This window comes from Alternaria arborescens (genome assembly GCF_004154835.1).
Source record: "Alternaria arborescens strain FERA 675 chromosome Unknown contig_66, whole genome shotgun sequence".
NCBI lineage: Eukaryota > Fungi > Ascomycota > Dothideomycetes > Pleosporales > Pleosporaceae > Alternaria > Alternaria arborescens.
In genome coordinates, this window is record NW_021167921.1 from 66,764 (window position 1) to 86,311 (window position 19,548).

General features: G+C 51.6%; 7 protein-coding genes across 7 annotated transcripts; 2 read left to right on the forward strand and 5 right to left on the reverse strand.

The window, feature by feature from the left end:
• Positions 1-557: 557 nt before the first annotated feature.
• On the reverse strand, positions 558-2,917 carry AA0111_g12105 (hypothetical protein; the record flags this gene model as incomplete). Its single annotated transcript, XM_028646047.1, has 3 exons — positions 558-1,103; positions 1,152-1,648; positions 1,702-2,917. 3 exons carry the CDS (start codon positions 2,915-2,917, stop codon positions 558-560), a joined length of 2,259 nt encoding a protein of 752 aa, XP_028500308.1.
• Positions 2,918-5,231: 2,314 nt separating this feature from the next.
• AA0111_g12106 (hypothetical protein) lies at positions 5,232-8,222 on the reverse strand (the record flags this gene model as incomplete). The annotated part of the gene is made up of 1 exon (XM_028646048.1): positions 5,232-8,222. One exon carries the CDS (start codon positions 8,220-8,222, stop codon positions 5,232-5,234), a length of 2,991 nt encoding a protein of 996 aa, XP_028500310.1.
• Positions 8,223-8,575: 353 nt separating this feature from the next.
• Positions 8,576-9,740, forward strand: AA0111_g12107 (hypothetical protein; the record flags this gene model as incomplete). Its single annotated transcript, XM_028646049.1, has 5 exons — positions 8,576-8,594; positions 8,699-8,834; positions 8,887-9,043; positions 9,106-9,659; positions 9,710-9,740. The coding sequence occupies 5 exons, from the start codon at positions 8,576-8,578 to the stop codon at positions 9,738-9,740; spliced, it is 897 nt and encodes a 298-aa protein (XP_028500309.1).
• A 432-nt stretch (positions 9,741-10,172) lies between these two features.
• On the reverse strand, positions 10,173-12,240 carry AA0111_g12108 (hypothetical protein; the record flags this gene model as incomplete). The annotated part of the gene is made up of 2 exons (XM_028646050.1): positions 10,173-12,091; positions 12,204-12,240. 2 exons carry the CDS (start codon positions 12,238-12,240, stop codon positions 10,173-10,175), a joined length of 1,956 nt encoding a protein of 651 aa, XP_028500315.1.
• Positions 12,241-12,796: 556 nt separating this feature from the next.
• AA0111_g12109 (hypothetical protein) lies at positions 12,797-13,147 on the reverse strand (the record flags this gene model as incomplete). Its single annotated transcript, XM_028646051.1, has 2 exons — positions 12,797-12,951; positions 13,000-13,147. The coding sequence occupies 2 exons, from the start codon at positions 13,145-13,147 to the stop codon at positions 12,797-12,799; spliced, it is 303 nt and encodes a 100-aa protein (XP_028500314.1).
• A 2,348-nt stretch (positions 13,148-15,495) lies between these two features.
• AA0111_g12110 (hypothetical protein) lies at positions 15,496-16,691 on the reverse strand (the record flags this gene model as incomplete). Its single annotated transcript, XM_028646053.1, has 3 exons — positions 15,496-16,303; positions 16,351-16,597; positions 16,655-16,691. The coding sequence occupies 3 exons, from the start codon at positions 16,689-16,691 to the stop codon at positions 15,496-15,498; spliced, it is 1,092 nt and encodes a 363-aa protein (XP_028500291.1).
• A 987-nt stretch (positions 16,692-17,678) lies between these two features.
• Positions 17,679-19,296, forward strand: AA0111_g12111 (hypothetical protein; the record flags this gene model as incomplete). Its single annotated transcript, XM_028646054.1, has 3 exons — positions 17,679-18,165; positions 18,218-18,763; positions 18,932-19,296. 3 exons carry the CDS (start codon positions 17,679-17,681, stop codon positions 19,294-19,296), a joined length of 1,398 nt encoding a protein of 465 aa, XP_028500292.1.
• Between the last annotated feature and the right edge of the window lie 252 nt (positions 19,297-19,548).

Here is a 19,548-nt window from a genome sequence, read left to right on the forward strand (position 1 = left end):
AACTACCATTCCATACTCGATACCAATAATCCTACACGACACGCACACACACACACCTCAACTTGACTGACAAAAGAGAAACCAAAACAAGACGCGACATGTCTGTGAGCCATCCGTCGACCTCAACGCCATCAGGTCAACAGTCTGCCAAACTGTTAAGACCTAAACGCCAGAGGGAAGCAACAGAACCCAGCTCGTAAAACACATGGTATCATCCCTAAAGACCTTGTACTCCTTCTGAAAGGAAGCGACGAGGCGAGGCGAACAGCGAAAACTAAAACACAAAACATATTGTACTAAACCAAAGAAACTCCGGCCCAAACAAAGGAAATTCGTGAAGACGCGACTGAGGCTACACTAGCCCGAACGATGCCGCCGCGTGGCCGCAAGGAAAGTTCTAAGCCAGACGCCTCGCTCAACTTTTTATCAGACCCTCTAGGAAAGATCCAAAAAGAACTTTTCGAGGGTATGCAAATGCATGTAAAAGTTCGTAATAACAACATAGCCGCTGGAACGGCTAGAAGACAAAAGGCCGTAGATATCGTAACGTCGTTCGCTCAGGAAAAGGTTCCCATCTTAGGCGGCCCCTTCTTTGGCGAATCCAAGACAGACTTCTGCAACCGCGAGTTGGCTTTGGTGACACCCGACAGAGGTGAGCTGCGGGTCATAGTCATGTCCTTCTTCAGAGGTGACTTGGCGACTCTGTTTGACCGAACGCGCCTTCGGACAGGAGTAATGAGAGCCTCGGCAGACTTGCCAGACCGGACAGGACGAGAAACCGAGGCGCGCGCCGCAGGATCCGATGGCAGAGACGCAACATCGCGATACCGGTTTTGGTTGCTGCGGAAAGCAGTGACGACGCCACGGTCAAAATGCTCGAGCATGACATCAGACGTGGTTCTTTTGCGATGAGGCGTGGCATCAGCAGGCGCTGCTGGGGTGGAGCCGTGATGCCCCACATTGGAAGTCGCAGGTGTAACTGGCCTGTCGGTCTCGTCGAACTCGTCGTCGTCGTCTAGATCAGTATCTCCACCTGACTCGCCAAAGTCCATGAAGTCGGCGATATTGAGATCATCGTCGTATTCGTCGCTCGAAGAACCCGTCTCATCTTCGTCAACGAGGCCCATGTTACCATTGGAAGATATGCTTACGAATGGGTAGAAAGCCTCTGGGGGACCAATGCTCTCGTTTCCAAACGTAAAGTCATTGCCCCCAGCTGATCCAAAGATGCCACTAAGCATGATGTCGGTGCTGAGACCATTGTTGAAGACCTCATTGCTCTCGCTGTCAGAGCCGTTGAGCTGAGCAATAGAGTTGCGAGGACTGTTGTTGACAGTACCGCTTGTACTACTTTGATAATCAGTCAAAGGAATCCATGGAATCATCATTGTGCGAGGCCGGTAGAATGCGACGGCCTTGGTAGCCCTGTTAGTAACCGCGATGGCCTGATCAGTCTCGTCGTGAATGAAGATGCCGCGAGTTGGCGGGATTTGACGGCCTATTGGACGAGAGCTACGTTGAAATGGCTTGGGTGTGCCGGTACGTGAGCCTGGTGCTGAGACCGGTCGTTGTAGAACAGACTGCTTAGGCGTGCGTGGAAGTATATCGGTTCCAAAGTCTTCTTCGTCAGTGGTATCACCCATGTCAGCTGATGAAAAATGTTAGTCATCGAGTAATAGCAAAAATAGGGTACTACCGTACACTCGTAGCCGCTGGATTCGCCAGACGACTCTTCATCTTCATCTGAATCATCAACTTGAGTGATGCGCGACTCGTTCTGCTCAAAGTCCCAGAACGACGCATCTGACTGCGGAGAAGCCATGTCTCCGTTGTCATCATCGTAGTCCATGTCAAGAAGTTGATGCAAGCTGGGAGGGATCTTATCTTGATCCAAGAAGAGATCAGGGAAGACACTGCTGTCGAGTTCTGAAGATTCCGAACTGGAACTATCTGATACTTGTACGTCGTCGTCAAAGCGGACGCGCTTGGCTGAGCCATCTGAGAACTTTCTCTTGGCCATAGGAACAGGAGAAGCAGGCAGAGCATCCGGCTCAAAGAAAGGAGTGAAGCCAAAGTCGGCAAGTCCTGCCATGTACTCATCGTCTAGTGGGGCGGTAACATCGAAGATGTTATCGCTAAAACAACTCTCAAGACTGAGTCGTCGAGCATCACGATACTCATTGAGAAGGTTGGTAGCTGATTGCTCTTCTTGAAGGATATAGCTCTCTTCTTCTTGCTCCATCTTCTCAATGTCGGATTCGTCATCGTCAGGGATGTTCATAACGCCGCTATAGTCTTCATCGTCGCTCTCAATAGCGTTTTCATAGCTTACTTGGGGTTCTTCGTCTTCTTTGTATGTTAGCAGCGGTATGCTGGAAGCGTTGCTCAGTTTGCGAGCCATCTTGCGTCTGGGGAACGACTCTTGATCTGTAGAGTCGTCGCCGAAGAGCACTGAGGTGCTTGAGAGATTGCTAAAGGTGCGCTTCTTGTTGCTCATTAGTAGTTGATTAACTGGATGTTTGTTGGGCATGAGCTCAGAGATGTTTTCATCTTCTTCAGCGTGAGACTCATCGTCATCCGCATGCTCGACGCGGATAGCAGGACGCTTGCCCTTGCCCTTGCCTCCCCTAGCATAGCTGTAGGGTAAGGCCGGCACGTCTGCATCGGTCTCGTCGTCATCTTGTTCGTTGTCTTTGGCAGTACTACTGTCCTCTTCGTCGTCTTCGTCCGCAGCGCCTTCAGTAGCGGATTGATCACCGCTGCGTCCGTTGGTGTGGGGTGCGCTGCCTCCGACTGTGTCGCGAGAGGCAGAGCGCTGATCACTGCGGTGGGTGTTGGTGGCAGTCTCATGTGCGAGTTTACGGTCTTGGTAGTGTCCACCAAGAGTGGGTGATCGAGCGTGGGTAAGGTGAGCCATGGTAGGTGTCTTTGAAGGTCGTCTCGGTAGCGGAGGTGTGGCAGGTGAAATCGGGGGTAACTCGGGATGGTGGGAGGTGAGTGCTAGGTCGGATATGGGTTCACGGCGTTTGGTCGACTGATGTTTGGTGTACTGAGGGGAAGGGCTGGCGAACTATGCTGGGCCCTTTGTATCTCGTCGATCTTCAAGCGTTGAGCTGGTAGAGATGACAATGGTGTTGTTCTGCAGCGCAGGCGGGACGACTACCAATTGGTTGAGACGAGTTTGCGCAGAGGATACTGCACGCAGTCGTAGTATTGGTATCGTCGTAGAGGTTGAAATTCCGTGAGCTGTCGGGCTGATGCAGCCCGTAGGCAGGGCTGCACCAGGAGTTTAGAGCTCAGCGATTGCCTGCGGCATTGTCTCGACGATTAATGGTGTAAAGATGTGGTTGTTGTGTGTTTCTGGTATGTTTTCGTGTGACTTTGACGTCTTTGGGCTGGTGTGGAGAGAAAATGCGGGCGAGGGCAGAGGATATGTTTAATTTTTAGTTCCGCCCTAGCGACATATCGCATGGTCCAAGCGCGTTAGTTCTCTCTGCAGCGATGACTCCATGTTCAACGCCCAATTAAGTGCCACGACGCGACGTGCAAGTCAGCCAAGGACATGGCCGTGTATACACCTAGCGCAGTAGGTTTTGTAATTTCTTCTTCAATTCCCCATTCATTGCACTCGTCCAGCGCCTGTCGCGTGCCCCTCATCAGGAAATTTTGGTTTCTCGCCGAACTGCCCCACTGAAACTAACCTGGACGTGCGCAGTGCGTGCAGCGATGAGGCAACACGGGGCTAAAGTACACGGTAACGGCTTCAGCCTATTGGTTCTGCTAAGACGCAAGCCCCCGGGTTTGCACATGCTGCGACGAACAGCAGGGCACGCAGAGTAGATTACCGCTGGCCTGGCTCCCCTTACATCGTCATGTTTAATATCTGGCCCAGCAAAACCATCAAAGACGAAAACTTGTGCCTGCTAGACCATGTCTTCGAGATGCGATCCACGATCTGCCAAAAGTACGCTTGACGTCGCCCGGCATTGTACCCCTCCAGACGCACCTCATATCGATACGCACTGGGCCTGTATTGACGCTGGCGCCCGCAGGCGAAGAAGCGGTGAAGAGGTGCAAACGTAGCCGGCGCCTCAAACAGTAAAGTTACAGCGACTTGCGGGCCGCTGCTGCTTGTCACGATGCAGCAGCGTCCGCACTGAGGCTCGCTTGTAAATCATTTATTTAAAAATAATAGCAATACAGGACATTACTCCAGGTTTTCACGCCCATTGCAATGACTTGTGAACCGGTCTAAGCTCAACTGCTCTGTTTACTCTGCAAACTTCGGGTCAACTTTTTTTTCGTGAGGCTGAGCTTTACCTTGCTTGGAGTGCATAGGTGGGCCGGCCCACACAGTACGCCGGTTGGACGAGTCTGTTTCTTGAGCTGATGCGAGATCTTCGACATGCCATATGTGCATATCCTTCCCATTGGCCGTCGGATGCGTACATACATGAATGGTAGGTTTCTCATTGGCCGAAATACTCACGTATACCCCTGGAGGCAATACAGCTACATTGCAGCTACACACCACCTAAACTTTCTGTAGGATGGCTCGCTACCAGAAGGCCACATATCGTTTTTTTTTCCTTTTTGTCTGTTGCAACGCTGGCAACTTGACGATCAGGCAGAAGATGACAGAGGACGGTCTGGCCGAGGAGCCGTTAACACCTCTTACTTCTCTAGCCTGGTGTATGTGGAGTACCAGTGGAGCCTAGACGCGACGAACACACTCAGGGTTTGAAAATCTGGATCACGCGGTTTTCCTACCTACCTACTTAGTCGGGGTAGAAAGTGGCAGAAAATTGTGTTGCAAAGGGCTCCCCAGTATTCCTACAGTAATACCTACAGTACCTACCAAGGAGACACCCACCGCCCTGCCCACCGCCTTCTGGATCACGCGCATCATGTCTTTACAACAACTAGCCCCCCATCCACAGTTGTTTAATGGGTCAGGGGCCCCATACATCTTGGAGGCAACATTACGTGCTTACGCAAGTGTATGTACAAACAAGGATAAGCGTCTCTAGCTCAGACTGCTGTGACTTGCCTTTCATTTGCAAATGTATCTACCAAAGTCTCGTGATGCCACGATGGCCTTTTTCTAGACACTCGGTATGTACAAGATTCTGGTAGACTATATGCAAGTGGCCGAAAAACGGGCTTCTAGTGCGTCGGTTCCAGGCCAAGCTATCCTCATTATCTCAGCATGCAAGCTAGAGAAGCCGGCTTCAGACGTTGAGCCGCTCGGCACCCTCCTCATTCCCGACGTCGACATCTCTAGGCGCGGCAAGATCCTCAACCTTGGCAAGCACTGCAAGATCGCCTAGAGCAGCAATGTAATCCTCATACTCGTAACCCAATTGATGAAGCATCCCTGCAGCCCACCTCAGCGTATCGCGCTTCTCTTTACGCGTGGCCTCAACCATTTTCTCGCCACTTCTCGTCTCATTCTCCACTTCATCTTGCACCTTCCGAATGACGGCCCAGATCGTCTGTCTGTTGGGAGCGATGCGTCCTTGCAAGGTGAGCGTGGCGCCAGACTCCTGCCTAACTTTAATATCTTCCGGTCGATCCTCATACTCAATGCTCCTTGTGACGCGATATTGCGGCATAGTGGGTAATCCGCCCGGCGCTCGATATGACTCTAGATATCTTCTTGACGTGTGACACCAAGTTTCTACCATCGCTTTGCCCTTGGCGCTGCCGTAACCACCGAGTACGCCGCTTAGTATGCGATTGAAATCATCAGTGGAGAGACTGACTGCTTGACGGGAGGAAAAGGCGAGGAAGCGAGAGCAGTAAGCTTTCCACTCGCTGTCTACGGTCGACATGATGGATAAGGTGCAGTAGAGCTCATCGCGTATATTGCCAAGTATCATGTTCTCCCATGCGAAGAGCAATCCAGTGAAGGTTTCCTGGGCGCGTACTTTGACTTCTTCGGGGCCAGGCGAAGTTCGAAGGAGTTCTGCAGCAAAGCTCGAAATGATGATGGGTCGCGGTCTAAATGTAGAGGTCTCTTCCACATACTTTTGCATGCCTCGGACAGAGTCCCATTGACGGAGTTTGATCTGTGAACACAGCAAGGCTGTGAGAATCTCGGCTGGCATGCGGTACTGCTGGTATTTCTCATTCCATGTACCGGCCTTCTTGACGACGTCTAAGACGAGTTTGTTCTCTCCGGCCATCGTGCCGAAGCGAACGACAGAAGCGGATATGTTACGATGACTGTGTAATTCACTACCGATCAGAGGACCATCCAAATCGTCAGAGAAAAGTAGCCATCGGCCCAGATCATACAGCTTTGACTCGGTGACTAGATCTAGCAGCCGCGCAAGGAGAGGAAGGGAAAGCTTGATTTCAAAAGCCGGAAATTCGACTGGTGGCAAATGGCTTGTAAAAGGTTCATCAGGTCGTAATTGCCGACTGCTGCGAAGGACTTGAAAGAACTCTTCCACAGACTTTTGTTTGTTGTCATCAGTGTGTTGTTGAAGCATAGACAGTGTAGTTATTGCTCCCTGGATGTCTCCATTGCTGATGAAAGCACGCATCGCCCGATGCAGGAAGCTGAGTGGTATGGTGGTGGGCTCAAAAAAGTAAGGTACTTCGGTACTAGCGGAGGCAGACGCATTTGCAGAGCCGACCTCACCACCAAATCCTGGAGCCAGCTCGAAAACCCTCAAAAGTAGCTCTGGTCGCTTCTCGGGGGCGAAGCCGCCAGATTCAATTAATCGGGCCATGACGGAGTCCCAAGCTGAAGAACCGAGACTTAAGTTGTTCTTGTCTAAGAAGCCTTTTAGAGTCTTGATAGAGGCAATCAGACTTTCTGGAGTAGCACCGCGAGCTCCTACCCCTAGTCGCATTTGATTGACAAGCCCGTCAACGAAGCCTGTAACGATCTCGCTGCTTATAGTTCTGCGGGTTCGTGCGCGGTCTTCTGCGCTTGCAGCAGCTTCCCCGTTCATTGGAAGCAAGCTCCAAGCTGTTGTCGGAGCTGGGGCCTTACTCTGCTCTGCTTCTAGGATCTCCCGCCAACTGATGAGTGCCCAGGCGTGTTCTCCCTCTCTGTTTGCCAGTTGCTCCAAGATGGCAGCACCGTCAAGTGTCCAGCCACCGTGCAAACATGACCACAGAACAAGCTCTAGCCACAGCTCCGGAGCCACTTCCGTAACCCGAACCTTGTAACGCGATCCAGGTATCTCGTGGCCGAGGAAGTAGTGAGCGTTGGCGCGATCCTTGGCAGTCTTGACGGAAGCTTCGTGAGCATTCCAGGTCGCATCAGACAGAGCTGTCAAGATCTTGGACGATAGCATGTGGAGTGTCGGAGGCTGCTGGAAAGCATGCTTATCCTGTGGATTTCGGTATGTGTAGACTGAGTCAGGCATCAGGCCCAAATGATGCAGATAGGCAATCATCTCCAAGACGTGCGGCATAATGGTGTGTTGCTCGCCGTTGCTCTGCTCCGCAGCCGCCAATATCATATTTGCCAGGCTCCTCCACAGCTGTCCCAGGGCTCGCTTGACCATGACATGCGAATAGCGAATCGATTCGGGGTCGGATGTTACGACGTCCAGTGTAAGTTGCAACTTGCGGTTTGGGTATGTCCGTTGAAGACGCAAGGGACCTTCAGTCAGCTCTTTCAAAGACCGGTGTTCTTCTCCCTGCAATATAGCATATGAATACTGCTCAAGATGAGCGCTCAGATCGAGTGGAGAATTCCCGTCTTCTGTGAGCTTCTTGACTATCCATAGTACTGTCTGCCATTCCCCCGCCTCTACCCCAAGGTAGCTAAGGACGTCTATTGAAGCATCCTGGGCTTTGTTGATGAACAAGGCGAAGTCGAGCGAGGTTGTAGGCCTTTCTGGCTCGTCGGACGTCGCTTGCCGCAGGTGACGCGGAAGGAATGGCTCAATGGCATCGAGCCATGCTTTGATATCGCCACGAGCCTCTCGAAGTGGATACTGTATCCGTGATCGAATGCGTTCTTTAGGCTTGAGAGGAACTACTCTGGTAATCACATCCCCTCTATCTTCCGTCGGTGGCTGAAGATGTGACTGTGCATCTGCGGGGCGGCGTTTTCCAGAGGTGAAGGTGCGTTTCGAGGGTCTACCGAGGGCAGGAACGAGGAAGGCGGCGACAGAACAGGGAGCAGCGATTCCACGAGAGTTCGGACGGAAAGCCTGTGAGAGGGCGCTGCGAAAACATGTATGCGCAGCGCTCATTGAGGGGTGGCGGATGAGGGGTGAGGGTGAATGCTCGTGCCAGCGGCATGTCTTGACTTTTTCTGACTAGGATCATGACGAACTGCACTCTCCAGATCCGAGACGCGCTAAACTGGCTGACAGGGATCAGCGCCCGTGCTCAAGGCTGCCCTGCCACTAGCGCCTCCTGCGGTGACCTCACGCGTCGACTGGCGCAAACAATTCGCGACGTCCAGCGATAGAAACAAGACAGGACACTTTCACCCACTGCAACCTAACACGTCTACACATATAAGCAATTACTTCTGCGCGTGTCCGCAAAACACATAGCAACCCAAACCCCACCTACCTCCCGATACCTGACAACCGCGATCATGGGTGTCTATCGCGTCGGTAAGTACCTGAACGAAGTTGGATACTGGCGCGGCCAATGACCTCTAGGCCGCATGAAAAAACCACGGTTTCCGTTCACCAGAACTGGACTGATTGTGCTTCAGAGGAATCTCCTAACAACCGCGCCGGTTGTCAAGTTAAAGAATGCAAAGATTCTGGCAGCAAGATAATGAAGGGCCAGTTCCGCTATGCGACACAAGTAACTATCAAAGATCACGTCAGCTGGCAATATCGTCATTGGTACGTTTTGATGTTTGCCGTGTTCCTGCCACTTGCATACTGACCATCCCAGGGGATGCGTTACTCCTAAGCAGATTGAAAATCTGATCGAGACATGCGGAGGTGATACTGACATGGTCGATGGCTACGACGAGTTGCCCGCCGAATTTCAAGAAAAGGTCGATTTCGCGCTCAAGAACGGCCACATTCCGGACGAGGACTGCACACGCGTAAGTATCTTCACATGTCACCCCAGATGATTCGCCAGCGATTCACTTACTAACCGTATCAGGATCCTGAGCTAAACCGTCCAGGTGTAAAGAAGCCTAGGGCAAAGAAGGCAAAGAAGGGCGCCGAAGATAATGACGACGAGGACGCTGCTTCCCCACCCAAGAAGAAGCGCGCAACCAAGGCCAAGAAGAGCGAGGTCAAGGACGAAGTCGAAGATGAAGAGGAGGAGGAGGCCCCGGCACCAGCTCCCAAGAAGCGCGCCACCAAGGCCAAGAAGGTCAAAGCCGAGGATCAGGACGAAGAAGATGTTCCAGCTCCCGCCCCTGCCCCTAAGAAGCGCGGCCGACCTGCCAAGAAGGAAGTCGAGGAAGAAGACGGCGACGAAGAGGCCGCCCCTCCTGCAAAGAAGGCTCGAGCCAGCGGCCGTGCCAAGAAGGCTGCTCAGCATACTGACGCTAGCGACAAGGAAGCTCCCAAGCCCAAGAAGGCTCGAGGCAAGAAGGCTGCAGTCGAGAACCTTGATCCCGAGCCTGAGATCGGTCTCGATTCTGAGGCTGAAGTGCTTTCGGATCACGCAAAGGAAGCTCCTGAGCCTAAGAAAGCTCCACAGAAGAGGTATGTTTAGCTGTGGGATGATCATCGTACTTGTGACTAATAGTATCAAGGGGCCGCAAGAAGGCCGCCGCCGCCGAGTAAGCTTGCCTCGTGTATGACCAACAAGTTGTATTACCGAACCATGTAGTCGATTTACGACGAGGCGTTAAGGATTGTCATGGAGAGTATCGTATGTGTTCTTACGCAGTAGAGATACCCAGGGGAGCGTCGTGCTTATGAGAGTCGTTGTGCACGGACAAGGCAAAGCCAGTTCATATTTAGCGTTACATGTATATCAGTAGGGCTCTCTTCCTCTCCTTTAATGTTATCGCAATGTTCAATCTTTATTTGTTAATTGTCTCGTTTTTATGTTACATTGAGAAAATTGCTCACAGCCCGTTCATTATCACGCGCTTCGTATCACGTATTTGTATCGTACCACGTGGTTTTCAATTACATCCACTCCGTTCCATCATCTCTCCCAGGCTTCATACATAGCAAAATAACCAGCCCAAAACCTGACATCATATTCCCTCACACACCCTTCAGCCTCTCCACCTCCTCATTCATCAACTTCTTCCAATCCACCATCACCCTTCCACCTTCACACTCAATCGTGGGAAACAAGTCCTTGAACCCAGCACCATTCCTAGCACGCTGCGTCATATGCTCGTGTACCACGTCCTGACCATTACAAGACTCCGAGTGTAGTGGGCAGCGGGCTACGAAGGTTATTTTCTGAGCATCAGTGGTGGTGGCGCTGGTGGTGTTGTCGTTCTCAGTACCAGTGTACCCGGTAGGCGGGATGAAGCTGAACGGAAATACCAGACGGGGCGTTGATGATGGGTTGGCGGCGTTGTAAGCTTCATTCAGCGCCTTGGAAGCAGCGCGTGGACGGCCAGTGTGTACAGATTTCGATCCAGCGCGTGGACGACCTGTGACAAGAGGTTTCTTATCAGCGTGATCTATGTAGCTAGCGGGCGGAACATCGTCGTCGAAAGCGGGAAAAGAGGAAGTATCCAGTGTGTGCCGAGGAACTGGGAAGGTGAAGGCGGGCATGGCATCGCGGTGCAGTGACGTTGCAACTACCGGGCTTCCAAATAGACCAGTGGGTGGATGGCCAATGGGCGTCTGTGACTGCGATGAAGACGTCTCTGGCTCGGCGTTGACTATATCGTAATGCCTCATTGCCAATTCTCTCAAATACGCCGTACTCTCCGTAGACCCATAACCCGGTGCACGGAACGGGCTAGACTCCATTGTCTGAGCCCTAGATGCATCATTACGAATCACATCCGGATGACCCAGACCATGGAGATACAAACCCTCATCGACGTCCTTCTCGGGTGAGTTTGAATCACCCCGTGGACCCCGGCTATTCACCCTTGACAACGAGCGCGAGCGAGTCCGCAAAGAGACACGAGAAGGCGACGGCCTCCGGCTCACAGTTTCCACAAACGCGGAAATATCGTCTGGGTCCATCCAGCCCTGTGATACCCCAAGGTTGACTACCAGATCCCCATCTCGTCCTTCTCGGTGTCCGCTTCCTCGCAGATGGTCCTCTGTTACATCTGCAAGAGGACTCATAGACCGGCGGAAACCTTCTTCTGCGAGAAGTTGGTTCAGACGCGAAGTGCTTGCTATAGGCCGGAGTGAAACATGACCATGGCCGTCGTGGCCGCTGCGTACACTGAGACCATGGAGGTGGGTTGGTGAGACGGGGCGTGAGACGGAGGGCGTGTTGTCTACAGAGGCGTGGCGGGATCCGGGGGCGGAGTATGCGAGATACCTACCGCGGTCGTGGGGTGTGTAGGCTGTTGATGGAAAAGTTTGTGCAGGCGGAGCTTCGACGGTGCCGATTCGGGGAATGTTGATTGGAGAAGATGAGCTTTGTTGGCTGGTCACTGGTTGGTAGTGAGTCTGCGGGCGGCAAGCTCTCTTCGATGATAATTGCGAGGGAACTGGCAATGTCGTAAAGGACGGGACACGCAAGGGAGCTCCACTGGGCAAGGGTTCCTGTGCGCTTGCCTTGGGAGTCGTAGCAGCGTCAAAATCCTTTGTGCTGCTTGCCACAGTCTCGGTTTTAGTTTTCTTATGTTCTCCCATCTCTTCTGCTTCAAGTACCTTTTTCGTCTCCTGCTTCTTGAGTTCTTCCTGTGCTTGTTGAAATTCCCATTCGTGTACGCAAGACTTCTGTAAGGCGGCAATATCCTGTTCGAGTATAAGATCTGGGTCTGTATGATTGTAAATGGGCGCTTGATCTTTGACGACTCCTACTATGTTGATGCCCTTTTTTGTTGAAAATGGGACAGGTTCAATGGGGTTGCTAGCTGGAAAAGCATAGATGAAGTGGCCTCGGTAGTGATATGCAACGCCAGTCTCGAGCGTGTGATGACCTTTAAGCCCGGAGATATAGACACGTTGTCCAGTGGCTTTGATACGAGCTGCGCGCTCTGACATTTAGTCAGTATGTGAGCTTTGAGTGGTCCGCACGGATATTTGCTCTTTGATTGATCACATGGGGAAGTCGCGATAGTTACATCTCGGTGTCCACGCTCGACTTACCATTGGCGATGGTCTTCGCACAGCCTTGCCCAGCCATGTTTTATGCGTTGAATTGGAGAATTGTATGCGTCGGCGCTGAGGTCGTACGTGGTGTCACAACAGTGTCGCGACAACCGCAGATAAGACTTGGACCCTTAGCGATGGTAGCTAGTCGTGGGAGTAAAGTAGACAGATGCTGGAAGCCCTTTATTTTTTCCAGTGGTTTGAGGCGATCGCGTGCACAAGAGCAAACGAAACCTGAACTAATACCATGACGAATGACCCTGCGCGTTGCACTGTAGTGAAAGTGAAAGGGGAACAGGAGAAAAGAACGTCCTCTGTGGTAGTAAACAAGCGACAAAGATAGGCCAGGGAAGAAGTATACTCTACCTCCGCAACGGGATATGAGAGGCAATTGCCTCTATCAAGTCGAATATAAGACATCGGTGACATCAGTGCATATGGGAAATATCATATTTCAAGCGCCAGAATGTTTATGAATTCAACAAGAACAGTGACGCGCGAGGACAGGTAAAGACTCTTGAATAGATAGGATATCAAATTCATTACTCCACGCTATCAAAATCCTCCTGTTTCATGTCGGGTATCACACTCTATCGTGTAGAAGAAGTACCATCGGAACCGTCAGCAGCAGCACCGAGACCCTCCTCATCACCAGGCTCGGTGTACGTGCCAGCCTTCTTTGTAGCATGACGCGTGCGTTCGTCAAGGATGTTGGAGCTGTCGATAGCATCCTTCTCATCGCGCTCTGAAACATGTTAGGGCCATGGCGATTGTTTTTGTTGTAGATACATACCTAGCTGCGCATCAGAGTCACCGCCATTGGTGTACTCGGTCGCCTCTACGGGCGCCTCGTCGGCCTGGACGGGGATCTCGGACTGGCCGGTACGGGACTTGTAGTCGTTGTCCATGGCGTTGCCGCTGGGGATGTCACTGGAGCTCATTGTGATGATGTTGGTGTGGATTTTATTCAGGGGTGAATATAGAATTGGTAGAGATGTATGAGGATGGAGGCAGCTGTGATGATTTGATGATATGATGTGTTGATGTAGAGCAAGTTGCGTGGCATCACCTCTTTATGTAGGAATTGCTGTCATACAGAGAAGCGATACGTCATGTAGTCTTCTCAAGCCTCTGATGCAAGAAGATGGTTGGAAACAACAAGGGGCACGGTTCGCAATCTAGATCCCATGCTACGATCACGATTATGACAGCATAGTCGAGAATCCGATACTTACCTCCACAATGCGCCATGCCAGCATGAGATTGATGTGTACTGCAAGTGGATAAGCATGTCGATCCGGCAAGCGGGATCCCTTACTAGAGGCGGGAGATGATGATCGCTTGTCAAGAAGGGGCGACGCAGTGACAAGTCTAGATGTGAGAGTCGCTGCGTCATACGATGGCGGGGATCCACGGCAGCCATCCAGTATCCCTTCTCTTAACTATCAAGCGGCTATGCACCAGCATCTTTGGTGTGCGATTGAGCTGTGTGAAGCCATACAGATGTGAGCGATGCAGGGACGGGGTGCGATAAGATACCCTGAAACTGCGTCATCCTTTTGCAAACGCACGGCATCTAAGCACCCACCATGCAAGGGACAACAAAAAGTTCCATCAACCCAAAGCTAGCAACGCACCTGTAGCCAAAAGAAGGTGACAGTCGACGTCAACACAAGCGTAGCGCCAGGGGAGTGTGGAGCCTTGTGTTTGGGCAGGGAGATTGGCGAGATCGATCGTGCATGAGATATCGGATTCTGTAAGATGTCGATGACGCTGGGGCTGGGGGACCTGGAAGTTTGTTTTGCGGTGGCTGGGTTGACGGGTCGACGTTAGGTTAGGAGCATTGACGCGAAACGCGAGATCGCGACGTCACGACATCACGACGTTGGCCTGGAAGCCATTCCGACTACCCAGAACGATGGACAACGCCATCTGGCAACGCGTGTACAAGTCTTCTCGATCGACCAAGTCCATAATGTCGTTGCCCACTGCACTGCTGCTTACAGCATACGAGCATGTCCCCGACACCCAATTGCTCAAGTTGGTTGTTGAGGAGCAAAACACTGAGAATAAACGGCGCCAAGTTTTTATCCTCGGGCATTTTTACTAACAAATCGCTTACGGTCAAAAACACTTGGATAGTCGAGTCTCTCATGTTCGAGATGCGACTCTATGTGGGATAGCAAGTGGGACAGTGAGCGGGGCACTTTTCGGAGGTTGAGCGACCTTCGTGGGCACGCTTAACGAGCCTGCATTCTTGGAATATGAAGAATTCTTTTACCAATACTGGAATCAAATCACCTTCCGTCAGCGTGGCCGAGGTATGTTACCAGTATGAACTTCCATATCGCAAGTGCTGACAATGGATAGTGGTTATGGCGTGTGACTCAAGCGAAAGCTTGTCTTCTTCGGAAGACGCACTCTCAAGAGGTTTCTCATAGGGCAACCTGCGTGGGTGTAAGTTCCAGGACCACATCGCTCGCTACGAGCATGTTACTAACAAACTCATCAGTCGAATCCCACCGCTGACAGCATTCTTTTTATCTGCTTCTGTGTCTTTTCGAACAGTAGGATAAGATGCGATACGGTTTGCCTAAAACAATCTTCTCTTTTTGCTCATGAAGATTTTCGGAACGTTCCGAGCTACCTAGCATAATCTCGGAACGTTCCGAGCTACCTAGCATAATCTCGGAACTTTGTTTGACAGGATGTTACCCCCCTCACAAAACACTACAATGACGAAAGATCTATCAGACGTCTGAGCTGTCCTTGAGGCACAGGCCAGCTTGGCCAAGGAAAAGTAAAGTTGGTCGGTGAGCGCCAGGCATGGACCCTGAATGTTCCACCCATTTACTCTGTTGTACCACTCGCATGGAAAGGTAGATTATTCCACAGTGCCCTCCTTCAGGTCCTGTTTGTCCATAATACTGTACTCGTATCCAATAGCTGGAGAACCTATAGTGGGCTGGGAGCGGAGAGAGCAACGCGAGAGCGATACACGGTAGGTGGCAGATTTATCTGGCAAAGTATCAACAGTACGAAGGGCGTGAAGATGGTCTCAGATATGAGACAACAATGCTCGTCATCGCTGCTTGTTTCCACTAGCGCTTTTTAGCGTATGCGTGGCAGCGGCGCTGGTGCAAGTCACTTGTGGAAGGAGCGAAAACCCCTACTAGATAGTACCTAGAATTGCATTTCAAAGTTAACCATGAGTTTATCCCTAATACACATATAGAATGACCACGCCAAAGATGCAGAAAGACTATCAGATAACACAGCCGTGACCATTCTACGCACTGGCACCGGCATCCGCCACAGTCCCGCTCTCGCTGGTATCCTTCTTCGCCTCCTCAGTCTTCTTCGCAGCGGCCATCTGCCATGCTGGGATAGCGGCGCGTCCCGGCGACGGCCTACCGTAAGCAGGGAGCGGCTTCTCTGTGCTAGGAGTGGGAATGGAGCTAGGCGCGGGTGTTGCAGCACCATTGGTCTGGTTCTCGGTCGAGCTCGTGCCGTTGGTCTGCTCGCTGGGCGCAGGGGTAGACGATGGCTGGGGAGTTGATGCCGAGGCAGCAGGTGTGCTGGTGCCGTAGTAGCTTGAGGTGCTCTGTGGGCGTGGTGGTGGTGCGCCGGATCCCATCCTGTTTCCGATCAATGTCTTCAGGCTCTTCAGCTCAGTGGACAGCTCCTTAAGCCTGTTGTCGGTCGCCTCCTTCTGGGAGTCAAGCGCCTTCGGGATCAAGTCCCTCAGGCCTCGGACGTCGTCCTCGATACGTCTGTTGTCGTCGCCCTGTCTTCTCGATGACTCCTTTAGACTCGACAGAACGCTCTCCACCTCGCCCAGCGCGTCATCGAGTCTGTGTGTCCGTGCTTCTTCCGAAGCCTTGAGAGCGGATGTGTCGGTGTTGAGTTGCTCGAGGAGATCGAATGCGCGCTTGAACTGTTCGTCGACAGAGGCCTTGTCTTGCTCCAGTTGGGGTTGCGTAGGTGGTTGTATGAGGGGTAGGACGTATCGTTTCGCTGTGAAGTATAGACCGTACCCTACACCGCCCATTACCGTCGCCATGATGAAGTAGTCTCGCCAGTCGCGTTTCGGGGGTCTACGTAGTCAGCATCAACTTCAAATATCTGGGTTAGGCAAGCTTACTCTGGTGGTGGCGGAGGCGGTTGCCAGTACCCTTGGGGAGGATAGCTCGCATATGGGGCTGCAGGTGGTGGTCTGTACGCATTGCTGGCTACTGCGGATGTCTGGGGTGGAGGCGATGAAGGTAGGCTAGGGTCTTCTGCTGCACGCGCGAGAGAGACATCGACTTCTTCTTGCGTGAGGTTCTTGGACTGGAGGAAAGCGATGCGCTTCTCAAGGGGCGCGCTGGCAACCGACGGGTCTTGGAGGACTGACGAGAATGATTAGTATCGTCGCGTAGCGTGGAGCGCGGCACGCATCAACTTACAAGATACAGCAGACTGTATGATATCCTCGCGCACCATCTTGACTACACGTTACGCAATGCCGGTAGCACGCGCGGGTTGTAGATTGATGATGGAACTGGAGAGTCGCGAAATGACGATCCGAAAGCTGGAGGCGGGTATGCCTCGGCTCCTTTAGATCGGCGGTCGGTTCCGCCTCGTCTCACGTGGCACAGCGACCGCACTTTCTTTCCGACTTCGACACTTCAACGCGAGACGTCCAAAAGTCAGATTGCGACTTTAGATTACAGCATTCGCCGACGCTCGAATCTCTCGACACTCGGGCCCTGCATGTCATTTCATTGAACCATGATCCATCATTCACGAAGTTAGGTACACAGTACCACTATATAGCGTGTCCTTAGAATTACGACATAAGCATGTCTTTGAATTACCTATCTGCAAGTATCACGGTATCGGTTTTCTTCTCAGTCATGTCACTTATTTCCAGTTCATCTCATTGTCTCTTTGACTTCATAATGACATTGTTCCGCTATAACATCGGGAAGAAAGAGCAGCAAGCCACGAAAGCCATAGGGACCACTACACAGCTGTCGCGTAGGCCGCTTGCATGTTTCGTAAGATTTTCTTTGGTTTTTGAAGCATCGAAAACTGTTAACGCGCACTCTTTGTAAGCGTCTTCAACTTCCAGGTCTATTGTTTGATTGTGTGTACCAATCACTTGGTGTTTGGACAGCCTACATAAGGCCTCTTGGTTTGACCTGGTTTTATATGGTACCGTCCATTCTTCAGAAGAGAACTTGCTCACCGGTATGGTCAGGAGCAGCCCGCATACTCGGTACCAACGTGTAGTCGTCCGAAAGGGGAAGGTTATTGTGCACGAATCGATTTTGCTGCGGTGCATTCGCGCCTTCACTCCGTTGTGAACAATGTCCAAGACAAACGAAACTGTTCGCCCCTCAATCAATGTCACTTTCGTTAGCTTCCTATTGCATCTCCCCCAAGTTTCGCTCGTTCACAGAATTTGCCATCAAGCTCAGCGTCAACATGGATCATGCTAACATTATCGACACCGACGAAGCCGCATACGCGATGGCTGTGGCCTCTCAAGGCAAGGGCAAAGGCAAGGGTAGGAAGAAATCGAATGATACCCGCGCGAGCAGTCCCACAAAGCCGACGAAGACGACCATAGAACCAACGAAAGCAAAGTCAAAGACCCCAGCAAGTCCGACATCGCCTACAACTCCCACCTCGACGCAAGCTTCCGCACCCAAGTTCTACGAAGCGAATGGCTTGAAGATTCCGCTCTATAGTCAAAACGGCCTGGGTAACAAGAAGAGGCTCAACGCTCGCTTGTCCAAGACTCTTCTCAAATACAACACGGACGAGCTACTCGATATCGTTGGGCAGTATGCAGGTGCAGATAAGAGGCAAGAACTAAAGAATAAGGGACTAGCAAAGACGATGCTTGCAAACTGGATTGAAGAGAAGGAAACACTTGCTCTTGGACGCAATCCGAAGTCGGAACTGTCTTGTAGGTTCATATCTACCCTGCTCACTGTGAGCAGATGTACTTACAATCCTAGTTGCAGATGATCAAGAAAAAGCCGAGCAGTCCGATGATGTCGCTTCCTTAGCACCCACTACCGCAACATCTTCTAGCCTAAATACTAGGAAGTATACCGCTACAACTCCCGCCTCCAACAGCCACGGAGTTTATCCGCCAACCTCGACCAAAGGCGATGATATATTCGGCCAGCCCCGTCAGCTGAAGAGAAGCGCACCTGGTAGGTCACGGGACGACCAACCACCCGCGAAGTTACAGAAGCGTGACGTAACAACAAACTTGAGTATTACAGATATTGAGAATTTGGATAAGAAACGCTCGATAGACAAGTCAGTCGACGACGTTATACCAACGCTTTCGCAAACGAACACGCAAACAGCCGCGTATAACGACAGAGATCATGATATATACCACCAGAACGCTTTCTTCAACGGCACTGACATGAATCCGTCTGATCCCGACCGCTCTTCGATAATAGTCCGAGGTGACGATGAGGATCGCGTGTTGACTACTACCTCTCATGAGACGTTTCGCGGGCCCGTGACATACCTCTTTGAGACAACAAGTAAGTTACAGAACTTCTTTACCAAATCCCAATAGACTTCAAGGTACTATTAGGTATCGCAAAACGTCTGATAGTAATCTGAGTACCTCCTGGAGTGGTCAATACATACTCTCTTCTCGGCCATTTACTCCGCTTGCTGCTATCACTACACCCCACTAATTCCCCCAGTACCCCACAATGTTCCCAGCCCCCCTTCAAGAATCTCTCCACCTCTCATTCCATACTTGAAGGAAGGATTACATGGTCGTAACGGCGATTTCCAAGACGACCCCGACCGCCGCACTGGTGTAGGCCATCAGATTGAACCAGAAGACCAACTCAAGTGGGACGAATACAAGAACTTCCACGGCACAATCTACCAACAGTTTCCACACTACCCAGCCACGGTTACAGCTGAGATGAAGAAGGCATGGAACCAATGGCATAGATGGTATGGTGACTTCACGGAAAAGTATCCTGGGTATGCGGTATCTCACCTTTGGCCTTGTGGGTGCGAGGTGGCCAGAGATGAGGATGAGAGTGAGGAGGACTAGGGGTGAGAGACTTCTGCTGTCCGCGTGCGCAACATGGTGTGGGTTGCTGGAATTATGGTTGGCTCGTCTAATGTGTGCCATGGTATTGCAGTTGCTGGAGTGGACTTAACCAAGGTATTGTCAGCGTTTCCAACGGGACGTAATACTGTACGGTTGAAGCTATCGTGAGGTACGTACGGATCGATTTCTGGTGTTGTACGTACTGTAGGTCCAAAAAAAGCTCTAAGTACGGGCCGTAACCGTAGTACGTTC